The 24,792-nt window shown below is 41.0% G+C and overlaps 1 protein-coding gene across 1 annotated transcript; it reads left to right on the forward strand.

The window, feature by feature from the left end:
- The first annotated feature begins 1,696 nt into the window (after nucleotides 1-1,696).
- LOC136449338 (solute carrier family 35 member F5-like) lies at nucleotides 1,697-24,335 on the forward strand. Its single transcript, XM_066449354.1, has 14 exons — nucleotides 1,697-1,823; nucleotides 3,922-4,060; nucleotides 4,332-4,499; nucleotides 6,275-6,352; nucleotides 6,779-6,869; nucleotides 12,583-12,651; nucleotides 13,332-13,468; nucleotides 13,710-13,791; nucleotides 14,382-14,469; nucleotides 15,782-15,948; nucleotides 16,368-16,527; nucleotides 17,399-17,489; nucleotides 19,569-19,729; nucleotides 20,933-24,335. Exons 2-14 carry the CDS (start codon nucleotides 3,947-3,949, stop codon nucleotides 21,018-21,020), a joined length of 1,494 nt encoding a protein of 497 aa, XP_066305451.1. The 5' UTR covers nucleotides 1,697-1,823; nucleotides 3,922-3,946; the 3' UTR covers nucleotides 21,021-24,335.
- The last annotated feature ends 457 nt before the right edge of the window (nucleotides 24,336-24,792 follow it).

Here is a 24,792-nt window from a genome sequence, read left to right on the forward strand (position 1 = left end):
GCCCTGCTCTGACTGTGATACTGGATCAAAATAAATTATAGTGTGATTTTCTCTATGTACGGCCCCAGGTTTACAATAACGTTACACAACGTGATTATCTCCATGAAAAAAGGCTTTTTCATGAGATACTGTTTTGCTTGCGTTTGGTGTCTGTGTGTATGTTTGTGTCACCGGACGCTTAAAGTCGCCATAACTGTAGAACCTGTACATGGATTGTAATGATTTTTGGTATGTGGGTGGGTGTTAGGTGGAGGAAGGTCAAGGTCGATTTTGGGCTTCCTGGCATGTGTGACTGGAACTGCAATGGCGTATTTGTTAAAATCTTAAATGTAGAAGAACTGAAGAGTGGATCGACAGATCGTCATGTTCTTTGGTACACAGGTAGGCTAGACCAAGTTGTACACACTTAAGTGCAAACTATGCAAATGAGACCGAATTTGCATAAGTTAGGAGGTAAATCGTTTGCATGTGTGTCGTCGGATGCTTAAAGTCAGCATAACTGTAGAACGTGTAGATGGATTGTAATGATATTTGGTATGTGGGTATGCGCTGGGAGGAGAATGGTCAAGGTCGATTTTGGGCCCCCTGGTTTAAGTCCCTGGAACTGCAGTGGCCTATTTGTAAAAATGTTCCAAAGGGGTTTAACTGAAGAGAGGAACAACAGATTTTCATGTTATTTGGTACGCTGGTAGGTTGGACGGAGATGTACACACTGAAGTGCAAATCATGCGAAGTTATTGTGTTTGTGTGTGTGTGCGCGTGTGTGAATGTTTGTGTCACCGTGTTTGTATGTATGTGTCACCGGACGCTTAAAATCAGCATAACTGAAGAACGTGTGGATGGATTGAAATGATATTTGGTATGTGGGTAGGTGTGGGGAGGGGAAAGGTCAAGGTCGATTTTGGGCCCTCTGGTATGTGTCACTGGAACTGTAATGGCGTATTTGTCAAAATCTTCAAAGGAGAATAACTGAAGAAAGGAGCGACAGATTTTCATGTTATTTACTGGGCAGGTAGCTTAGAGAGGGATGTATACAATGAAGTGCAAATTATGCAAATTGGACTTAATTTGCCTAAGTAATGGGAAAATCTATATTTGCAGTGTTGGCCATTGTGGCACTTCTAACAGCTGTTATTGTTGATAGCGAAAGTAGGTCACTGTGGAACCTGAGCCCCCGACAGCTGCAGGTGGCCGGGGGTCATACCATTGAGCGATATAGAATGGGGGGAACTGGTTTAATACAAAAAAAAGTTTCATGGAGATTTTGGGTCCTAAGACTCTTGTTCCGTTTGTAGTCGGTAAAGTATACGTCTAATCTAAGACGTTGAACGTGCAAAGCAAACAGATCCAAGACTAATTGCAAACGAATGCCAGTGAACATTGCTAGGCGACGCTTTTGATACATGAGAATGCAGTCGACGGTGTCAAACAGGATGCTTCTTTGACAGTAGATAACTGCAGTACTAGAAATGATTGCTAGACGACGCTTTTGATCCATGAACTAAAGATGATAGAGCACTTTCATTATCAAGATACTTTTCACTTATCAAAAAAGCTTTTGATTTCCTGCTAGTTTCTTAATTTCAATATTCAATTTGACCAGTTGTCCACAGACGAGCAAGCGTCTTATTCTTGGTGATTTCACACAATTTTTACACGCACGTATTGCTGTAGACGATTACGACATATCGCCGTATTGCGGCAATAGATGTCCCCTGCTACCTAACATTACGTCATTTCCGGTATTATGAAGCACAAAGCTGTAGAATAACATACGTACACCTGACACACCTGACACACCTGACGAGGATTCCTGGATGAAGGTATGTCCAAACAAACAGACGATAGTCATATCTAAGCTTTCTGAAGTTAAGACATACATATGATAAGACTATGGCTCTTCAACGCTGTCTGTAAAGCGTAGAATTGTCATTTTACTGTATCATTATTCATCTAACGTTGAACCAATAACTAGTGTAGCATGGAGCACAGAAATCTGTGTCTTTGTTGGATGGTGTAGATGTTTTCGTCTACTACCTTTCGGCTGTGTTGGGAAGGGGTGGGGGTGTTGTTTTGAGTGGAGGGGTGGGGTGGGGTGTGTTGTTTTGAGGGGTGGGGTGTGGGGGGGGGGCTGTGTTTGAACACATGCCTGTTGCAACTACAAGCCTGTTGGGAATACAGGACCTATAACTGACTGACTTGGATGCATCAAAATACACATGTTTACAGAAGATTGCACAAGGGAAATAGAAAGAAAAGAATTTGTCTAATAGTCCAGGCAGGGAATCATCTACAGAAGGTAGTATGTATGTTGCAGGCTTCTTTGTGTTTCACAGTAATGACACCCTCTTTTATGCCTGTGGGGCTATTGACAGGGTGATTCTGTCAATAGTGGGAACATTTCTGTTATTGACAGGATGATCCTGTCATTAGTGCAAATCTAATCTCATTATTAAGGATGATCCTGTCAATAGTGCAAAATCCTGTGAATAGTAGAGAAATTTTCATCAGGATGATTCTGTCCATAACAGACAACTTGCATATAGTAAGGCAAAGATGGAAACAGTGAAACTTTTAATTGAAAATGGCTTCATTCAGAAGGAAGATCATGTCAACTGAGTAGAAAGATTTGCACTGAATACAGGATGATCTGTTACTTGCACGACAACCCAATAGTAATATGCACGTCAATCATGGCTATTAAAGTTCAGCGTAGAAAGCTCACGATCAGATAGGAGTAGCTGTGGTGAGTCTGGGAGGACGTATTTGCTTGTATTTGTATGTCCTCCATCTGATGTTGCCGCGGTTAGGGTTGGAGTATCTGGACATGTACTCGATGTAACGTTAATAACACTTTATATGTTAGCACATGTTGAAATTTGGCACCTAAAATTACATTAGAGACAAACCACCACTAATAAGATACGCCGAAAATAGTTACTCAAGCAACTGGATAAAATTCTGAAACAGTCAGACGTTTCAGACAGCATGTTCTGCGTTGTGCTGTGATGATGGCTGCAATCTTGAAACACCAATAGATGTTGATACAGTAGTAGAGATGCGTACCTAAACGCTGAACCGAATCCGGACTCGTTTAGTAAAAAAAATATTAATTAACTCAGGGATTTGGTTCCGGACTTGCTAAAAAGACTAGAACTATCATCATATGTATATTCTCCTTTTTGCTCTAAAGTGTCTAAAACCTTCCATACATTGCAATATTTGCCCTGGAATATGACAGAAATATTTACCACTGCCTCAGATATATGTCTTCAGGGTGTGGCTCATATATGCCGAATAGCCACATCTTGCTTAACACAACCTATTTCTAAAGCATGTTGCACACTGCACTACCCAGATTTTGTAGTATTAAGGATGCCCCTTTTTCCATACGGAAATGTAACAATGACAATTTACTATTTCATTCATCAAGTATTTCTAGCGGGTTGTCTGGACCTGAACCTATATTATAGACCTCTGGAGCTGAATCCAGACCTGAGCCTGAATGTGAGTTTAAGTACCATCCCTAGTTATGAAATTATTCAAATATGCTATGGGCTCAAGTCCCGACCTGAACCTAAACCTCTGCATTCGAATCCGGACCTGAACCTGAGCGTGGGTTTAGGATGCATCCATATACAGTAGCATATACTGGATTCTGATTGGTAATACCAAATGTGCAAATTGACCCATCTGTGCTCTCCAGCTGTAAGGCTCTCCCCAGACACACGAGGCATGACAGCTGTCGCTCGGGTGCCCTTGAGTACTGTTGCTGACATATGTTGCAAACAGGCTCATTAAGTCATTTGCATGTTTTTGGCAGGAGCTTGTGTTGCCAACAAATGATACAAAAAGATGCCCATGAGCACAGTGGGATTTGGCAGGGCATGTTTAAATGGTTTGTCCTCCCATTCCTTCCAGGTGGCAGCACCTGTTAGTTGACCACATGGCGATCGGGCTGTTTAGTTTCTCCCCCGGGGACCCTCGTAGACTGGTGTTTGGGGTGCTGTTGTTACTGCTGGTGGACGCCATATGGGTCGGCTCATCAGAACTCACTAAGGTAGGTCAGATTTCCTCCTCTAACTGCAGAAAACATGTTCAAAGGGAAAGTCAAGTTTTTACTTACGAACTTCTTATGACCAATGCAAGTTTCCAGTCATATTTTCTTTTTGATCATCAGTGCACTATTGTGCTGAATAAGGAACTTTAAAGTTTTCTTTTTGTTTTGTTGCATATCATTGACTGGACTAGCAAACTATGTCCTGATTTTCCTAATTTCAAATGTCACAAACCATTGATTACATGAATGTTTGGTCTGATTTCCTGTTCAGTACATCTATCAGAATGCTGGGTTTGACAAGCCTTACTTCAGCACCTATGCCAAGACGTCCATGTTCATCCTGTACCTGGGAGGGTTCCTGTTCTGGCGCCCCTGGAGGGAGCAGTGCTGCAGCCATGTGAGAAAGACTGACAGTACCAACGCACACAATGGCACTGTGGTATGTACAGCATGGAACTGTTATAGTTATATGCACAACAAATAAAAGGAGCGTGTAACTAACAGCAGTTTAACAGTCCTTGGTGGTATTAAATTGCCGTGTGGCGAGTAGGCTAGCAGACACAAGATTGAGAGGTCACGTACAGGTTCGATTCCTGGCATTCCCGGCCCTAGACGTTGTGTCCTTGCAAAAGGCACCTTTCACGACTTTGCTCACTCCATCCAGGTGTAGAAACGGACTCCTGACTTCCGTTAGGGAGGTAACAGGCAGTGGAAGGAGAGAGTCGGGCTCCGCCTATCTATACCTTGCCCTAGACACAGAGGAGATAACAACCTACTGCCCCTAAGGCCTCAAAAAAGAAGAGCCACACCTCAAGCACAATAAAGAGCCCACCACACTTTTTGAAAAACGTAGGGTCCTTCCCGGTGTGTGTGTGGATCAAATAGATCTGTTCGGATATACAGCTTGTACTGCTCAGTACAAACTTGGTGTGTTACCATGTATGCAATGTAAACAAACAAACATACACTACACAGTCAAACAGTCAGGTACAGACTTGTAATTGGACAGCACCTGGACAGGTACAGGTACATGTACATGTGCAGCACCTGTACTGATACACCTGTTAGCCCTGGTGGTAATTGGCATTTGTGGTTTATGAAAGGATTTTGTCTACTATCATTCAAGTAAGCTGATTTGTCTTTCATACCAATACTGGTGTAGGTTAATTGGGAATGCATTATCTGAAATGTTTATCATGCCAGTAAATCTATATCTACAATTTTGTGTCAGTCTGCTGTGCTGTTTTCATTTTTGTTTTATTCATACAGACGTTTAAGTATTGACCTGTCTGGTACAGGAATTTATAGTAGAAAAGGATATTTCATATCATTCCATGAATGATTTTATCAGGTTAGAAACTAACTGGATAGCAAGGTTCTTTATTCACAACCAGGATCTATATACAATCAACAGCCGACGTTTCACCTTCCTCAGGGCAAGTCTGACTGGCACTATTCCACACTGCAGCTAGGTGTCGCTGCTAACAATGGGGTCCCAAGTGTAAAGTATTGTCATAGATTCCATCCCAAACATAAAGTATTGTCAAATATACAATAATAATAATTATTGTCATAGATACAACCATATGTATATGACAATAATTACTGAAGTAAATGCAGAAATGTTTGCGGTGGTTTGGTTTTATGTTCACAGTTTTCGCGGTGAAGTCTTCAGCGCGTATTTAAAACTACCGCGAAACTTTTTGCCCACCCATGACTGTGATGCTACCAGAGGTTTTTCTAGAACAATTAAACAAGAGGGAGCACACACATGCAAGGTAGCGGATTCTATGTATTCATGGAATGAGTGGAGGCTGTATGCTGGATATTAGGCTAAAATCTGAATTCGACAAGGGGGCACTGGGCTGAAACAAGAGGGCACAGTGCCCCTCTTTCCTGATTTAGATGAACCCCTGGACGCTACTATTGTTTCAAACGCAAACTTAAAACCACCACGAACACTTAATTTTCTACCTACCGTGAAATAAAAAGCACGCGAACAAGGCATTTAGTGATTTACAGTATTCTTGTATATATTTTGTTTTACGTTTGGGACCGCACTGTAACTTTAGCAGTGTGGAATAGAACCAGTCAGAATTGCCCTGAGGAAGGTGACAGACAGTCATCAAAACGTCGGCTGTTGATTGTATCTCGATGCGGGTTGTGACTAAGAACCTTGTTATCTATTTCACATGTGTTGTTCTCTTGTGCCAGGTTGTAGATGCAGACAACAATGAAACTAGCTCTGAGCAAGATCCAGATCAACTAGACGATGGACCTGACTCAAAATTGGTGAGACTGTGTCTTCGTGAACTCCTTGGTATAATTTTAGTTTGTACAAATGTACACAGGTTTTTCTAGGAAGAAATTGCAAGGGGGAGCACCACAAGGGAGTGGAGCAGCCAAGCAGCAGGATGGTGTGGGAGGAGAGTTCCCACCTTTCACAGTGCCTTGTTACTAACAATATTAGGGTTCTTCAGCGGGGAAATTGCTGTCAGACAGGTCATGTTTGAATACTGTAGCCACTTGTAGCCTAGTAGCATCCCTGGTCAATCTAAATTTGTATGTCAGAGAATCTGCTTCCCAGGGTAAGGGGACGTGTAAGGGTGCAGCGCCCCCCTTCCCCTCTTTAAAAAAATAGTCCGCACCTGTACCTGATGTCACGTTTAGGTGCACATCCCTAATCCTGTCTGATTGTGTGGACATGTGTTTCCCCAGAGTGAGCCCCTGTACGTCCCCATCAAACTGAGTGACAGTGAGAGGAGCAGTGTGGCGAGTGACCTGGACAAGCTGGAGTCTGTGGAGACAAGTAAGACCTGTGGACCGTTTCATCCCATCAGGAAAATGTGTGCTTAAAAGTATATTAAGGGCTAACATCAGGGTTAGGGCTGACCATAGGAGCCTATGTTACAATACACTGAAACAAGGCTTCATAAAGTACCGACCCAAATTTCAATCTTAAAAATTCTTCTCCCCCAGAAAGCCACAATGGTCTGCTTGATAGCCATGCAAAGAAAACGGCTGACTCAAGTAAACAAGCCCTTCTTCTTCTTCTATTGGCCTGTAACAGCCGGGACCAGACAAGTACATATTTCACTCCACATTACCCTATCAAGCATCATTTTTTCTAAAGAAGCCCTACCTTGGACCCCAGTGTTCTCCTGTATCCATCCGCAGGACCCAACATCTCGCATCTGTCCTTACACCAACTGAACTGGTGAACTGAATAAATTTTAGGCTGGACTGAGTGCGTCCAAACAAAATTTTGAAGGGAGGCTAATTTCTGTCACAAGTGGAACTAGAATCTTAGAACAACCGCTCATTTAGTAAGAAAGGAGCCTACGATGTACTTCCAGGGCTCTCTGTTACGCATTGTTAGTAGTCCAGGGCCAGGGGCGGAGCACCGCACGCCTTAAAAACATCAAACTCACGCCGGGCGGCCCTGGCCCCAGTGCGACACGCCCCCGTAATCTCTAAGATCCAAAGTTCAGTGAAGTGCCGACGGTCCTACGGCCGCAGGGCCAGTACAAGATTCACTCGAACAAGGAGCGCCTCTAAATATCGTGTTGTTGCACTCATTGTACTTTTTTAATGACAGTCATACGGATATTCGTGGCTCTAAGTATTTTACAAGCCGTTTATATCTTGATCATGAACTGGGACGAGCTCAGGCGAAAGGTACGCGCCAAACATGATCATGAAACGCCTGAAGGATGACAGCATCACAACGTAACAAAGCACACGGCAAGCACATCAGTACATGAACAAATTATTTATGCCCCAGAAACTAATACAATTCACTAAAATCACACCCAACTTCTTGTAATCCTTCGATTTTATATAGAGAAATATCATAGCATTGATCAACTTACAATGTGATCGTGATTTCCCTCTTTTACGTTTGGATGCGGTGAACACACCTCAGTGCAGCCATCTTGCCAAAAGTTGTGTCGAGATTTCGTTCAATTTGCTATTGGAAAATTGACGCAAAGTCCTGATCTTTGGCTCGCAGTATGACTGCACGAGTATGAGCATAGCTTTACGTACATCTAGGAAAAAAGGATAGTAGGTACAGGATGAAGAAAGAATGGAGACTCGTCACTGGGAGCCGAAGCACGCACGGCTTTTCTGTAGAGACACAACTTTCTTTTCCATGGCTGTCGCCTGTAGGACTGTTTGCCGTCTAGCTTCGATTTTGCCACTGGAGGATCGACCCAACATTGAACCGGCCTAGATGTCATGTGCACTTTCGTGACGGTAATTTACTGGATATGCTTCTTTGACCGACAAATGGATTCAGCTATTCCAAGATCAGGGTGCGCCAATAGCAGCTTTCATCGTTATCGTCTTCTCTGGTTGCTTTTATCACTTCCTGTTGGTATTTTTTTTATCTTATTATCATAATACAATCATTTTCCAGACAATTCTGCAGTTTGCTAGTAAAAAAATGTTCAAAACATTATGCTGTGACCAATTTAATGCCCAAAATTAGCCTAAAATATGCGTTATATCGGTGCACTTTAATAATGCAATTTTTAAAATCAGCATTTAACTATTTTGTGATGAAAAAAATTCATCAAGAACTGAGTTTAATGATAAGACTAGCCCAATCTAATGTGTTGTGCAAAAAACTAGATGATAATTGGAATTTTTTTTCTTTCCATGAGAACAATTTCAGTACGTATTGAACGTTATGAAAAATGCTGTTTTTAACACATTATACTAAGAAATATCCTTGCAAGTAAAAAATGGCGATGGAACTGGCCATTTTGCATGTTACTTAGTTGGTATAGTCATATGTAACATAAAGATGTGTTTTTGTCCTGCTTGCACTTTGGGATACTATGGCAGATGGATTACAATTGCCTGTAGTTGTTGTCCGAAAAATGCGTAGTGTCCGTATACTGGTAAAAAAAGGTTTATCAAAAGGAATATGAAAGCTATTGGTGCATGTGAACTGTATGTTCTGAAACATCTAATGGTGGTGGCTTTATTACCAAAGCCACATTGCACTGTCACTGTACATGAAATAATGACATAAATTGCCCAGCTGTAGTGTCCGTATACCACCTGTAGTGTCCGTATACCATATTCCATGTTAGTACCATACATGATTCCAATTTCATTTTTGTTGCATTTTAAAGGATTTTGTCCCAAATCTTACTTGTTATCCTACACAACAGTACAAGTAGAGCCTTTCTTTCACGCAAGCATGAAGTCTCGTTAGATTTGGTGAGATTTTGCGTGATTTGGACTTCCAAGATGGTGGATCAATGCCAAAGTTTTTTCTTGTTGTTGAAACTTTCCAGCAAGTGATACCATCTGACAAAGGGCAATATGAAGGACATGAATATTCGTATAAAGCCCCCGTAATATCTGTTTGAACTTGAATATCTTATAGCCTCTCTTTCACTCAAGCTTTAATCAGATTTGGTGAGATTTTACGTGGTTTGAATTTCCAAGATGGTGGACATACTCTGAGTGTTACTGGGTAGGGACCTCCTATGCCACACATGGTTAAGCCATCAAAAACAATCACTTAAAAACACATGTATCTACATTTCAAACCTCAAATCTTAACCACCCCTACAAAGCTGGATTGGTCAGGTTGCTTTAGGTAACAAAAGCAAGATTTCAACTCCAGCATTCATAGTCTGTTCTTCTTGAACGAGCTAAAGACAGAAGTTTCAGATGAGACCAGGTTTTAACCCCCCATCCTTATATCAGTCCAACCTTCAGAGAAGGTTCAGAGGTTAATCCGAGACCAAAACATGACAGAAATCACCTATTTTGGCCAAATTAAAAAAATTATTTCAAAAATAAGTAACCAAAATACTAAAGGGTATGTACCGTGCACTCTACTGCGCAACTCCATTAGCTGGTCCCTCCCAGTCCCCTTACAAGTAAAGGACCAAGGGGGTAGAGGCAAAATTAGCCACCTGGCTGATACACTCTAGGGATCTGATCATGTTCCCAAAAGATGAAGTTCATTCATTGCTCCCTTGGGAATTGAGGGCTAGGCCCATACCCTGTTACTGGGCCCTATGTTTAAGCAATGGGGCAGTAAGTACCAATGTCACATGATTTTTTTCCAAATTTCAGAGTGGTTTGTCTGTCTACAACTATCATTCAGCACTCACCATAGTCTGTTCTTCTGCTTTGATATGAAATTTGAATTTTCCAATAGAAAGTTTCCTTGTTTTAACAACACTTATACCCGACGCCTTACAGAGACATATCATAGGAAAACCACAAAACGAACACATAAAGCTGAAAATAAAGAGGTGACATATTCCTGCACACTCCAAATCCTTTTTCTTTCATATAGAGCATTGTCTAATACCACATTCAGGGTATACCTGGGAATACCCTATCTTTTTTGACTCCTATAGACTCTAAATAGGCCTTTGTCTTGGTGCGGGGGGAGGGGTGTAGGCGCTTTGCATGGCATTTTGAATGACACTTAATGACTGATAAGTGATGTTGTGGTATGAGCCTGGATGAATCACTTAGTCAGTTAGTGCATCATTCCCAACAAATCTATATCTTTTTTGAAGGCTCACCCAGCCATTTCTGACAGCTATCACTCAGCTTGCTACCATTGAACTTCACCATTCACCATTCTTGTATTTCACAGTTGTGAAATAAGACATTTCAATGTATGTGTGTTGGAATCAAAAGCACATTACATTTGTGTTTAGATACCCAAGGTGTTAATAAAGAATTCTATTCACTGTTTAGTCATATTTCTGTCATCTTTGAAGACTGTAGGGTAATGTCATTTGTTCAGTTTTAATTGTGTACAGAACTACCAGTTTTTAGTAAAAAATAACCCTAAATCATATGTCATACCGTAATATATAACATTTTAAAATCAATATTAAGTAAATGTCTTGAACACAGCCCAGAACTCAAGCCCATTCCAAGTTTCAGGTCATTTGGCCTTCGTATGATTATATTTGAGCCAGAAATGTATAGTACAGTTTCTAAAAACAGGCCTTCTAGTATTGCTGATATTCTGTAGTGTCCGTATACCTTAGAATTCATTAGGTATTATTGGCTTACATCACAGCTCCATAGCAGCACAGTTACTTGTAACAAGGTTTTCCTAAAACTTTTGGATAAACTTTTGTAACAAACAGAAGATATTAATAGGATGCACTTCATTAATTGATTCATAAATAGAATAACACTCATGTTTTGTTACATTTTTCAACTTGCCATTTTATTAACCAAACTTTCAAGATAAGTACATATTGTTTTGGGCACTAAGTCAACCCAAAATAGTTCTTAAAATCAAGGTAGTACAATAGGGAATACATTGTTTATAGTTATGTTGCAAGTTGATGATTCAATCTTTGAAGGATACAAGAAATGTTATTGAACGTACTTGGGCTGTAGTGTCCGTATACTGCCAAAATTTGAAGTAAGCATGCAAGTTTAAAAGTGCATAACTCCAGAACCGCTTGTCGTTATCCAAAAATTTAAAAAGTTCCTTGTTTGGGATGACTTGTAGTACAATATTCTGTACTGACAGTGGAAAATATGAAACTTGAAATTTGGGCCCAAGTGCACCACCCTGGCACACCCTGATCTTGGAATAGCCGATTCTATACTTATCGTCCGATTATCAACTAGTTTCGTACTTGGTAACGTTAAGAACGTTATGTTTGTTAATAAAATACGGTCTGCTTGTGAAAATTACTTGTAAGCTCATGTTTACTTAACTTTCCCTGTTAGTAACGTTCTCGAGAACTACCGGTGTTAGTGACATAAAAAACGAACTCTCCGGTCGAGAACAAATGATCAAACATAAAATGAAAACTGATAGCCGGTTTTATCAAAGACTTCAATAGTATTTTCCATACTCATGATCAAACTTGGTCGGTATCCACGTACCTCGAACCACGAATATAGAAGTAAAACAATGTGTTAGAAGTAAACAACAACGGGTGACAACATAATCTACCGATTTCCTGCGTTTTGAAAAGCACATTTTTGGGTCGTTCTCGTTAGCACCGCCACCGATAATGACAATGGCGGCGGTAAAAGGGACCACTGACAACCGCTCTCAATCGCATGATTTGTCTCTCAAAATGCGGGAGATTGCGTTTCTGAAGGCTTGAAGATCCAAAATTTCCCGGGGGAGAATCCCCCCGGACCCCCCTAGATTGCGACCGCCTTCGCTGGCCTAAACTATTCCCATATTGAGCCATTCTGACTTTAAAGTATAAGAATAAAACAAATATTACATTGTAAAGGTTTTAGAGTTTTTGGAATCCATGCCAGTCTTTGTTGTATCACCCGTACATTATTAAAATTGTGCATTCACTTTCCATAGTGATAACAAACTGAATTATATATCATTACCAGGTTTAAATGTGTTAGAAGAAAGGAACATGTGACATTATTAAGTCACTGGATTTGCTAGTTTTAGTTGAAGCATTTGTAGTTGACCACATCATCGCACTTCAGCATTTTCATAATGACCTGAAATTTGCTGATGCCTTTGTCGCTTGCAGGTCCAGCTCTTCTGAAAAAGAAAGGCAAAGTCCGGTTCAGTAACCTGCTGGAGGTGCGACACATGTCAGGTTAGTCAATATACTTCTCTAAGTTTGATACATGTATATAGGTACCAATTACTATGCTCTATGAGACGGCAGTGATTATAAAGGCCGGCTTGAAAAACGGTATGACAGAAAAGCCCAAGTTGGCCGGTCGAATGTTTACCAGGCTAGCGCCTGCAGAAGTCCTCAGTTTGGCTGCTTCTGACTTAAGTGTCGCAGGCAATCAATTTTGCTGTTGAATGGGGTATAAGTTCCCCCTGTGGAATCCCGCCAAAAGTCTTTGCTGGTTGAGTAAGACTGTTAGTCAGCAAAGGGTCTTAACTATGTAAAGTTGAATGGAAAAGTTTTATTGATACTTATCATTGTAGGTTTTAGCCTGTGCCAGGTGGTAGCCTGTGCCAGATGGTAGCCTGTGCCAGGTGGTAGCCTGTGCCAGGTGGTTGCCTGTTCCAGGTGGTAGCCTGTGCCAGGTGGTTGCCTGTTCCAGGTGGTAGCCTGTGCCAGGTGGTTGCCTGTTCCAGGTGGTAGCCTGTGCCAGGTGGTTGCCTGTGCCAGGTGGTAGCCTGTGCCAGCTGGTTGCCTGTGCCAGGTGGTTGTCTGTGCCAGGTGGTAGCCTGTGCCAGTTGGTTGTCTGTGCCAGGTGGTTGCCTGTGCCAGGTGGTTGCCTGACCAGGTTTGACTGTACATTATAATGTTCTCCACAGACACTGAAGCGGAAGCGGCAAACCTTGCCAGGATGTCGTACACAGCCTCCCTCAGGCTGGAGGAGACCCACAGTAGAAATGCCAACAAACTGCACCCCAAACAAGTGGCCAAGATAGCCCTGCTGTTCTGTATACCGGTAAGATGGCGTGATCTGGCTGTCCTTTGCTTTAGTTCGTGGGCTACAGACTATTTACTATAATTACTTTTTTGCCAAGTAATTTTTGTTAAACCATGTAAATAAGTTCTCTTAAAATCATAATTGAGACATTCGTGACCCGTGTTGTATGATGATTTTAACAGCTATAGTATAGATAATTGAATTGTATGAAAGTTATGTTATGTTATATTACAATAACAATCTTGTAACTTTTCTTCAGTGGTTCCTTGGAAATCTGTCGTATCAAGAGGCGCTGGATGAGACTCAGGCTGCCGTAGTCAATATCTTGTCATCTACATCAGGTACAGTAGTGGGGATTGCATCGATAGATATGTCTGTTCCAGGTGCAGGGTAGGTATGCATGTCTGTTCCAGATACAAAATAGGTATGCATGTCTGTTCCAGGTGCAGGGTAGGTATGCATGTCTGTTCCAGGTGCAGGATAGGTATGTATGTCTGTTCCAGATACAGAATAGGTATGCATGTCTGTTCCACATACAGTAGGTATGCATGTCTGTTCCAGGTGCAGGGTAGGTATGCATGTCTGTTCCAGGTGCAAGGTAGGCATGCATGACTGTTCCAGATACAGAATAGGTATGCATGTCAGTTCCACATACAGTAGGTATGCATGTCTGTTCCAGGTGCAGGGTAGGTATGCATGTCTGTTCCAGGTGCAAGGTAGGTATGCATGTCTGTTCCAGATACAGAATAGGTATGCATGTCTGTTCCACATACGGTAGGTATGCATGTCTGTTCCAGGTACAGGGTAGGTATGCATGTCTGTTATTGGTAAATAAAGTCAGTTATGAATTATTTTTGCTTCCCCCTTGAAGAAATTATAAAATGGACAAAAACTGACTAGCTCTTGATGCTCACCATGTTTGTTTTTTCAGGCCTGTTTACCTTGATCCTAGCAGCACTGTTTCCCAGCTCATACGGAGACAAATTCACAGCATCTAAGTTGGTAGCCGTTCTCATAAGGTATGCACTGCCTGTCACTCAAACAAGTAACAGCTTCCTCCTTGTAACGCCACACAAATTTGATTTCATGGATGGTAACTGGGGTGCATTGATTTTTGCTAAGTAAACGTAGTTTGAGCATAGGGGCTGAGACCTCCATGCTGTATTTTAACAGGCATAGGAATGTGTCTGTCTGGGGAGAACCCTGTGATACTTTATGAATCTCTGAGAAAATTATTATTTGTCTTTAGAATAAGGCTGTAACAGAGGGAAAACTGATAACAAAATTTGTCCCTAAAAATGAATGAAATAGTATCGCAGTGGTTAGGAACTTAAAGATTTTTAGGAGGAGTATTCCAGACTCCCTGCGGCTGTCATGTCTTCGACACTCTGTATGTGACATGTGTCATGAAAAGTTGGCCTTCTGTACCTGACCCCTATGCTGTGATCTTACATCCTCTAAGCTGCACACTAATTTCATGTAAAATTTTAAGTCGGGGACCTAGGCCAGGTGCATAATGGTCAGTCTTTTTGCACCGGATGTTTTACTTCTTCAATAAATTTATCAGCTTGAAAAGTTTACTTCGATGAGCGAAATGCGAAGAGGTTTTAAACTCTTAATTGCGCTGTAGTGATCGCTAGCAAAGGAACTGATCCCGATAAAGCTGAGATTCATGGAGTAGACCCAACAACTGCCACCAGGAGTAAGCTCTTTAGGTAGAGCCGGTCCAAAAATGGAGGAAAATTAAGACCAAGCTAGTCCAGAGTGAGAATTTGTGGGACATTGTGCAGCCTCAAATTTTTTTTTTTTTTTAACGAACTCGCTCAGTGCAAGGCCGTAGGGGGCCACTCATAGAAGCACTGAACTAATTCTTACTGAAGCAGCATCTCTTCACCCTAGGCCACAAACATCAATGCTCAAGACAAGCATGACTTCACTGACCCATTACCAACTTCTACTGAGAGAAGACATCAAACACATCTTTCAGAATTTTTATGCTGCCATTGCTCACCTAAAAAAGGAAAAAGTACCAAACACACTTATTGAAAAAGAGTCGGGTTGCCTGGTGTGCTTGAACAAAAGTGCGAGCCATAGCGAAGCTGCATTGCACTACTACATGTGTATACCAGCTTTGCACTACTACATGTGTATGCCAGCTAATTTAAAAAGCATCATACTTCACCTTAGTTGACAATGACTGCTTACCTTACCTTAGTGTTGTTTACCTTATTATTGGAAACCCTGTAACTCAATTATAGTAAGGGTTGGTTTTACATGACTGCCTTTACACATTACCCACATCAGGTAACAGGTTTTCTCTGTCCTCTGCAGTATTGCGGGAATAGTGCTGGTGTCCATGTCTCACGCCAGCCAACAGGACCAGCTGCAGCTCGGTGCGCTCTGGGCGCTGTGTGGGGCCGCACTGTACGCCGTGTACCTCGTCATGCTCAAGAAGAAAGTAGACAATGAAGAAAGACTGGATATTCCCATGTTTTTTGGTAATTCAACATGTGCAATGTACAATCACGAAGTTGGATGTTATAAGTGTTATTGTATTGGAAAGAAAACTTATCTTGGCTGTTTGCGGTCGGAAAGAGGAGAATTAATCTCATTTGACTGCGTCAAATTGCAGCAGGTTAAGTTGCACACACCTGCGCCAATCTGTGCCAATCAGCGCTATTTGTCAGATGAAATTGCAAATTGTTTTAAATTTTCATCATCATCATCGTCATCACTTTATAGGTTATGAGAGGTCTGGAGACCATGGTCGGCTATGTGTAAAGGGGGCTTCAGAAGAACACCAGTTTTATATTATTCCAGTGGTTTGTGAATTTGTAGACTCTTTGATGACAGTAGAGATGTTGTGTACATACAGCTGTGTGCTACCAGACTAACAGAAACTCTTTCTATTCTTCAGGTTTTGTGGGCATGTTCAACATGGTGTTGCTGTGGCCTGGACTCTTGGTGCTTCACCATTTGAAGCTGGAGTCATTTGTGTGGCCAACTCCACAACAGTGGATGTACTTAGCTCTAAATGGACTGATTGGAACAGTTCTGTCAGAATTCCTTTGGTTATGGTAAGTACATGTACTAGACTATCAGTTCTTGTGATGTAGTGGGCAGACCACATGTAAAATATTCGTACCATTCTCTCACTTCCTTAGGCCAGTACAGTATTTCTTATGTTTGGAGCATCCATTCTTTACATGTACACTTTCAAGTAAACAAATTTTGTGGATCCGTGGGCCATTTCGGATGGTAACATTAAGTGGGCAGCCCTGTCTATGAGAGAACTTTAGGTGTTAGCCTCAAGCATCAAACATCAGATTCTGTTTTTAAAGGAGCCCACACACTTATGAAAAAAGGTAGGGTTTGATGACCCACTGTGCCTGGTTGAAAATGTGTGCCATTGTATGAATAGCCCTGAGATTATACACAGAGGTCCCAATCTACATTTTCATTTCATGCATGCAAATAATGGTAAATTTCTGGTATTTGTTGAAAAATTGACATCATACTCTCTGCTTACTTGATACCAGCTGCACTGACATTAACACTCAGCTAACAGTACTCAGTAGGCTCCACTTTAAAAGCTAGGGGCAAAAAATTACAAAATGTGTCATTTTAAAATGATCCCCCAGTTGTAATGATTGTACTTTTTAGTGATTTCATGGGTGCATTACCAAAACTGTAAAAAAAAATGTGACTCATACACATAAGCTGCTTAGGTCTTCAACCTGTTGATGTATCATACTAAATTGGTTATCATTGTAAAGGGTAATAAGAAATCTTAAAGTTTCAAGTTTTATGTTTATTGATACTATGCAATTGATATACACGTAGTAACAACAGAGATACCATGATCACCTGAAATGAAGTTTCCCAACGTTTTGTGTTTCAGAGCTGTATGTTAGAAAAAAATGCATTAAAACCTGGTGTTTGTTCCAGGGGCTGCTTCCTGACATCATCTCTGATAGCCACTCTGTCTCTCAGCCTCACCATCCCTCTCACTGTCATTGTGGACATATTCCTGAAAAAGGTAAGGATTCTGGAGTGCATGTACCTGTCCATGTTTGGGCACCGCCCTTATACACCATCAGGAGTAGGAAGGATTTTAACATATAGATGACATCCGCTGGGAACCCCAAAACTGATGCAAGCATGCAAATAAATAAAAAAAGTTTGACAAATTAGTTGCCTTCATTTTGAAATCTATGTGATCAGGAAAGATGAACAAAACCAAACACACAGAGTATTGTATACCGAATAATAGATTCTTCATGTTTGTTCTTTCACATTTTCTTCTTTGACTTTGGAATAGACTTTGGCATTCTATGATATTAGTAATACATGCATTTTCTGAAATATTCTTTGGGGGCAATTTACAGCATATATTTCCTCATTTTGCAGCTGCTTTGTATGATTTACAGTATTGGGCAATATTTTTTTTTTGGAAACGAACAAAAATTGATGGGCAAATGTCATCCATATAATCAAATTGATATGGCCTAATTGGTATTAGAAAAAGAGGAATGTCCCTATACATGTAGCTCAACTGGTAACAGCCTCACAGTTGAGCTCCTAGTTCCAATTAGTTGCTAACTGGGAGACCTTGGTTCAATCCTGGGTCAAGACTTCTCGGTTGGGGATGCACCCATTTTGGAAGTAACGGAGAATGGGGTCTGTTTGAGGAGTTCCTGTATTAAAGGGGATGGCTAGTAACCCCTTGCTGAAACAGCAAGGAAACTGTTGCCCTTATAAGGCCACACCGACTTAATCTTATGGATGACATCCGCACGCGCATTGATATTCACCTGTTCTCAAAAAAGAAAAATTATCTCCTCCGAGGCTCCACGGAACTTCTGAACTCCATATTGCCGCAAATGGCCAAGTTCGGGGCCAACAGGGTGTGGAGGACAGAAAGATATCCCTTTTATTTCATTTCTATCTTCATTTATTTATTTTATGTTGATGTCCTTTTTATGTTGTGGTAATATCATTATGATACTAACATGTCTGGAATGTGATGGTTAGACCTGTTACAGATTACTACATATTTCATCAATGTTCGAGATGTGGAGAAAAGAGCTGTAAGCATTGGTATAGAGGTCTCACAGATTTGTAAGTGTGAGCTGTGAAATACTTAATGTGGAGTTCAATGTCATGTATGTTAAAACTGCCTTATGAGTATTCTCATCACAGCCATATCATCCACAGTCCTTGAAGCCAAATACCTAAGTGTAATAGTGTACTTCTTTGATTGTTCGTCAATATATCAAACATTGATCACTTCAGCTGAGTCTGTCTAACAAAACAACCTGCATGTACCTCCTACAATTAAAGACTTGTTTGATACACTGTTCCCTGTGGCTCAATTTGCAATACCAGCTTTGTAGTCTATGATTTAGCAGCATTTTTTTGCACCCTCTCGCATTAGTTTTGAGGTCTCCAGAGGTCATCCACAAAATGAAGTCAGTGTGGCTTAATGTGCCACTGGGCACTTCAAAGGTCTGAACAAACTAATGAAATTCAATATGGAAAAAGAGTACTCAGTCCTTGCAGTGATATTCCCAAGGTCTATTATGGTAGACAAGATTTCTCCCCTTTAACTCAAGACACCAGATTGTAGTACAACTCTTCTATCAATTCTTTGCACATATCTGTGTGGAGCGTCCCAAACTCAGGGAACAATAGTAGCAGAGTATGACACAATTTATGTCATACCCGGGCAGTGATATCCTTCGATACGGGTGTTCCAGACTGGTCCACATTTTACGGTATCACACAGGCTTCTACTTCTATCCCACGGACTATCATGGAACGATTTAAATGCACTTCGTGTGCGCTGCTGTTGTGAATTAAAACACTGGATTCGGATGTTGGAATTGATGTTCTTAGCACCTGTCATTTTCTTAACCTCTGATACATTTTGTATTGAAATGTGTGTGTTTTGGTTGGGTATGACATATAAAGAATACAACACGATGTATACTGCATCACCCTCCGTTCCAGCCCTCCCGTGGGTCAGATAGCCCTACTGCAGGCTGCTACCCTGGGCTTCCATAGAACAAGTTTTGCCCAACATTCGCTTTACATGTAAAATGTTGTTTGTTTTCAGGTGTCTTTTAATTGGATGTTCTTCATGGGAATCCCTCCTGTGTTCATCTCATTCTTTGCTGTGACGCTCCTGTCCCACTGGAAGGACTGGGACCCTGTCATGCTGGTGGTGAAGAAACTTGTACATTGTTTCTGTCACTGCAGAAGAAGAACTCATGCAAGGTACGGCAACACATGATCATAGTAAATTAAAGCAAAAAGAGAGAGGTATTGAGAATTTTTCTAATCTACTGGTAAGTGACATGCTAAGGTTGAGACCACCTTGCATTGCTACCCTGTCCTTCTAGGAGGCGCTGTTGTACCATGCTTTCAGAAGCAAAGCTGTGAAACTTTTCCAAACAACGAAACCTGTACAACTCACATGTGCAAAAAGCAACATTACGGTTCTGTATTTCTTTTTCAATATCTGTAAACAATGAATATCACTTTTTGTGCGGGTCATACCTAAAAGGGAAAATTTTGGTTTTAACTTTTGTCATTTCGGATGGTGACATAAAGCCGGCGGCCCCATGTATGAGGGAGCTATGGGCGTAAGCCTCAAGCGTCAAACCTCTGCACGTAAAAGAACCCAACACACTTATCGAGAAGAGTAGGGGTGACCCAGTGTGCTTGGCCGAGCCGTAGCGAAGCCGCATTGCATTACCACTAGCTACTTGAAAAAGCATTATGCTTCACCTCAATTGAGGATGACTGCTTTACTTACTTTCCTTTTTTGGCGATATGCCAATTATGCAAATCAATATCTAATTTGCATAATTAAGGAGGAATGTTTATAAATCAGTTGCTTCCCATGACTCTCAAACAGATGACATATGTAACTGAGAAAGAGACGAATATCGATAGATATCAATTATGAAAATTAATGCCTAATTTGCAGAATTAATGACAAAATACTATAGACCCATAGTGGTAAATGGTTGGTATTTCATTTTTGCAATATTTTGAAGTAAATGTAATGGCCATCATTAGACATCAATCTAGCAGATGTGGGCCGACTTTCATACATTGGACATTTTGTGCTATTTGGGTCCTTATCTGCATGTGGGCTAAAAACGAAAACATAAACAGAGACCACCGTCGCCATGGCAACATCTTTTTACCTTGCTAATCCTGTTGCAGTAGGGAGAAAATGGAGTGTTCGTGGTGGTTTTAAGTTTGCAGTCGAAACAAAGGGATAGACGGACAGAAGACAGTACAAAAACGTTGTCACTGGTTCTAAGTTTGTTGTGAAGAGTTGTCCACAAACATAGAACATTTCCCCTTTTACAGTATTTGGGTACAAGATTTTGTTGGTGATATCTGTCCATTGTTTAAGCATCTATCAAATTACTAATCATAGTAATATGTATGGTATCTTTTCTGCAGGACTCCTGAGGATTTGGAGCAGAGAGAAAGTCTTATAGGAATAGAAGATGGAGGTGGGGGCCAGGAGGAGATGGAAGGTTGTTCATAACAACTCAACTACAGAGGACTGTCCTGCATTCTGCACCCAGTCTGATGAAATAATAGGGCACTTTCAAGCTCAGATTAGATTAGAGTAGAACTTATGAAGGTCCAATCCAAGTTGTATGTGAACCATACTATTAATGGAGATGATGGCTTATGGATATGACTTATTATGGCTGTTTTTATAGGAAATAGTCAAGGAAGCAACAAAAAATGTTTTAGGAAGGGGCGTGGTTATTCCAAACAACTCAGGTATGAGAAGATTTGAGGGGGCAGCTGTTCTAACTATAAGCATTCACACAATTTTTTGAAAAACGCACAAATCACTAGGCAAAAATGTACAAATGCACACTCGTATAATGTAAAACTTTTCATGCAAACCAGCCGACTGTTGCCTGGGTCTGACAAAAGAGGATATTCCAGGTGTCAGCATTGAGCTGCAGCGATGGTAGAAGACAGTGTGACTTGCTGAAAAAGAGTACAAACTAGCTCACAGGTGACGATATACGCCCGCGCAATCCTTTAAAGTAAAAATATATGGAGGGAAGAAACAATAAGAAACAACCCTCTCCCAATGCAGCAGTTTTTCGGTTTGCATAAAATGACTGCATTTGCCATCAGATTTGTGTTTTTCATTAGATTCATATGTTTTCGCAGTGATTCCTACATTTTTCATAAGATGCGTATGTTTTTGCATAGTGATTCGTGCGTTTTCACGAAAATCCAAAGAATTTGTGCGAATGCTTCTAAAGGCACCCCTGCCTCAACAACATGGCTTCAGTCTTTATCTACTACAGAAGTGTGCATGTCCCCTGTTGGTGCCAAGTGTCATGCAGGCTATTTGTATATTTTGGGCCGTATTCATGTAGGAAGTGTGTGCATGTTTGGTGACCTTTGGGCTGTGTATAATTTCGACAGGCACATGATCCGTGGAACCTGTTGGAAAACTTTTTGTCACACTATTACCGGGTAATACAAATACAAGGAAAATGATGGCCAAATCTCAATCAGCTATTATAGTACATGGGGAATGATATAAAACCACACCAATTTGATGTTCTGGAATTGCTGCAGGAAATTGAGGCAGTAATAAAGGGAGGAAAGAGCATTGTGGGGTGGGGTGGATATTGTGGGGTATAGTGAATTTTAAGGGATTTTCTGATCTAAAATGATGCCCAAATTTTGACATGTTCACCTGGGATGAAACCCATCAGAATAGTTTAAGACACAAAAATGACTGATTTTGTGGGAAAGAGAAAAACTGTACTAATAACCAAGCCACAGAATGCATCTAAGGTCAATCTGGAGCAAAGGGACAAATTAAATTCAAAGCAGAACCATACCCGAAATCAATTTTCTCCCAAAACACATCACTTTCAGCCATGTGAGTATTTAACTTCATTTTGCAGCGGATTATAAGAAATGTGAAAACCTGGACCCTGGAAACAGTTTCACCACTTTCTGGCTGCACGTACACTACCAAATACCCCTGTTGCAGCAGAATGAGTGTGAGTGCACTGTTCATATCAAGGAATGTGTACATGATTGATGTATGGAGATGTTCATGAAAATACATGATTATGTTTGATGATATCAAGATTGAGACTTAATGTATGAATAGATTAAGCAAGATCGGAAACAACCAAAACACACCATTGTCAAGTTCTACTGTATATATACTGTTAGTATTAGGGGTATTAATGACAATGGTGTAAATATTGTTTATTTACCCATTAATATATATTGTAAGGATTTCATACCAATGCTGGGACATATCCCATGTGCATATAACTGTAGTAAGGCCATACTAATTTGATTATATGGATGATATCGTCTGTGCACTGCAAAATTTATGCGTGTGTTACGAAAAAATGAAGTTGAGCCCCAAAAAACTGCCTTCATTATGAGATCTAGGTGGTCAGGAAGGTTTTACAAGTGACAACTTGTAGATCATCATCGGTCGGTCACGCAGCGGCTGATCACACGTCCTCTCCACATCCGCCGGTCAGTAGCCATTGCAGTGATGGCCTCTGGGCTCAGGTCACCTTCAGCATCCCCCAGCAGGTTCTGGACGTAGGTCAGAACAAGGTATACCAAACAATAAATCCTTCATTTTTGTTCTTTAACATCTTCTTGGAAGACTTTGGCAAAATTTGCTCAGGGCTCGAAATACATTAACAAATGTTTACAAAAAAATCAGAATGATTTATGACAGGAAAAGAGGCATTGTTTGACATTAGTATCCCTTTTCCGATATTTTGTTTTGAAATCTACGGCAAATATTTGTTCATTTTACTGCTTCTTTTTTAGGTTTACAGTATGATGTCAGCCATATAATCAAGTCAGCATGGCTTCTTCAGAAACTAGCAATGTTAGCCGAACCTGATGTAATACTGCAAACAGTGCCTGATTCTGCGCTCAAAATTGTAGTAAAACTATTTATACATGTATCTCCTCTGCACAATGATTTTTCATGATCTACTGCAATGTTTGTGTACACTACATGTATACCAGGGGTTTGGTTCTCACCAGTCCATCAAATCACTTTTGCACAGACACTTTTGATACTTTCAAACATGAATGGATTCTTGTGGTTACATCTCTAAATATATGTGCAAGAAGGAGAGTCTTTTGGCTGGTCATTTTCTTATACACCTGTATAATCACCCACATGAAACTCTTATCGTACCTGGTAAATGTTGCCTTGCCCTGTACATTCGTGCCATACCAAATGGCAGACATCGCTCGGCCACAGTGCATAGTCACTTGTGTACGCAAAAAAACATGGTCACATGTAGCCGAATGCCATTAGGCAAATATTCCTGACCATCTGAGGGGTGTTGTACAAATCGCGCCCAATCTTGAGAACACTTAATCTGCAAACTGTTGTGAGATGTAGTCTGTAGTGCTGGAGTGTTTTCAGCATTGGGCACGATGCCTGAACATGAGACTGTATCGTTGCTGTACACAGTCGAGCTGTGCATGTCCACCATGGGGTATGGCACAAAAGTACAGGGTACGGCAAGAACTACCAAGCACGGCAAGAAAGGAGTTTCATGGGGTGATAAAGCAAGGAGGTTTTATTCTCTGCATCCTCCTTACCCTGATGGGGTATGCTAAACTAATGTAATTACATGTACTTCTTTTTGTTCTCAACTCTTTGATGTAAATGACATTGTGTCATACCTGGGCCTGGATAATGTTTCATACGGGTGTTCCTGACCAGTCACTGGATAGATCAGCAATTTAGATAACCTTCTTTCTTGTGACAAATCAACATGATAGGCTACTGTGAAATACATCCAAGTCTATACAAAATCTACAGTACTGTCAACATTTTCTATGGATAATTGACAATGTGTAGTTAATTAAGCAGTCACTATGACAGACCTCTGTTGTAGATATTGCAGACTTCTCTTGTAGCACAAGTAGAAAGTATCCTGTGTTACACAATCTCTCGCTGTCCGTGGCTTATCGGGGCCTCCTCCCGGAGAGCATGTCACCAAACAGCTCCAACTGGAACCATTCCCTTTCCTAGAGTCACCAATATATGAGCTCAGAATTCTTAATCATTATGAAAGCTTTCCAATAGGAGCTCAGGATTCTGTTTTCACTATGGAAACCTATGATCACAACCCCGAACACCATGGTAACAGACAGTTCTCAGTCTGATAATGATTCGCCCATATCAGCACATCGACTAGGCCTAGGAAATAAGAGTTTGTGCTTCCGGCCACCTGCTGACCATACATAGATTTCTTTTGGGTCAAACGCTCACA

The sequence above is a fragment of the Branchiostoma lanceolatum genome, chromosome 15, assembly GCF_035083965.1.
Source record: "Branchiostoma lanceolatum isolate klBraLanc5 chromosome 15, klBraLanc5.hap2, whole genome shotgun sequence".
Classification (NCBI taxonomy): Eukaryota; Metazoa; Chordata; class Leptocardii; order Amphioxiformes; family Branchiostomatidae; genus Branchiostoma; species Branchiostoma lanceolatum.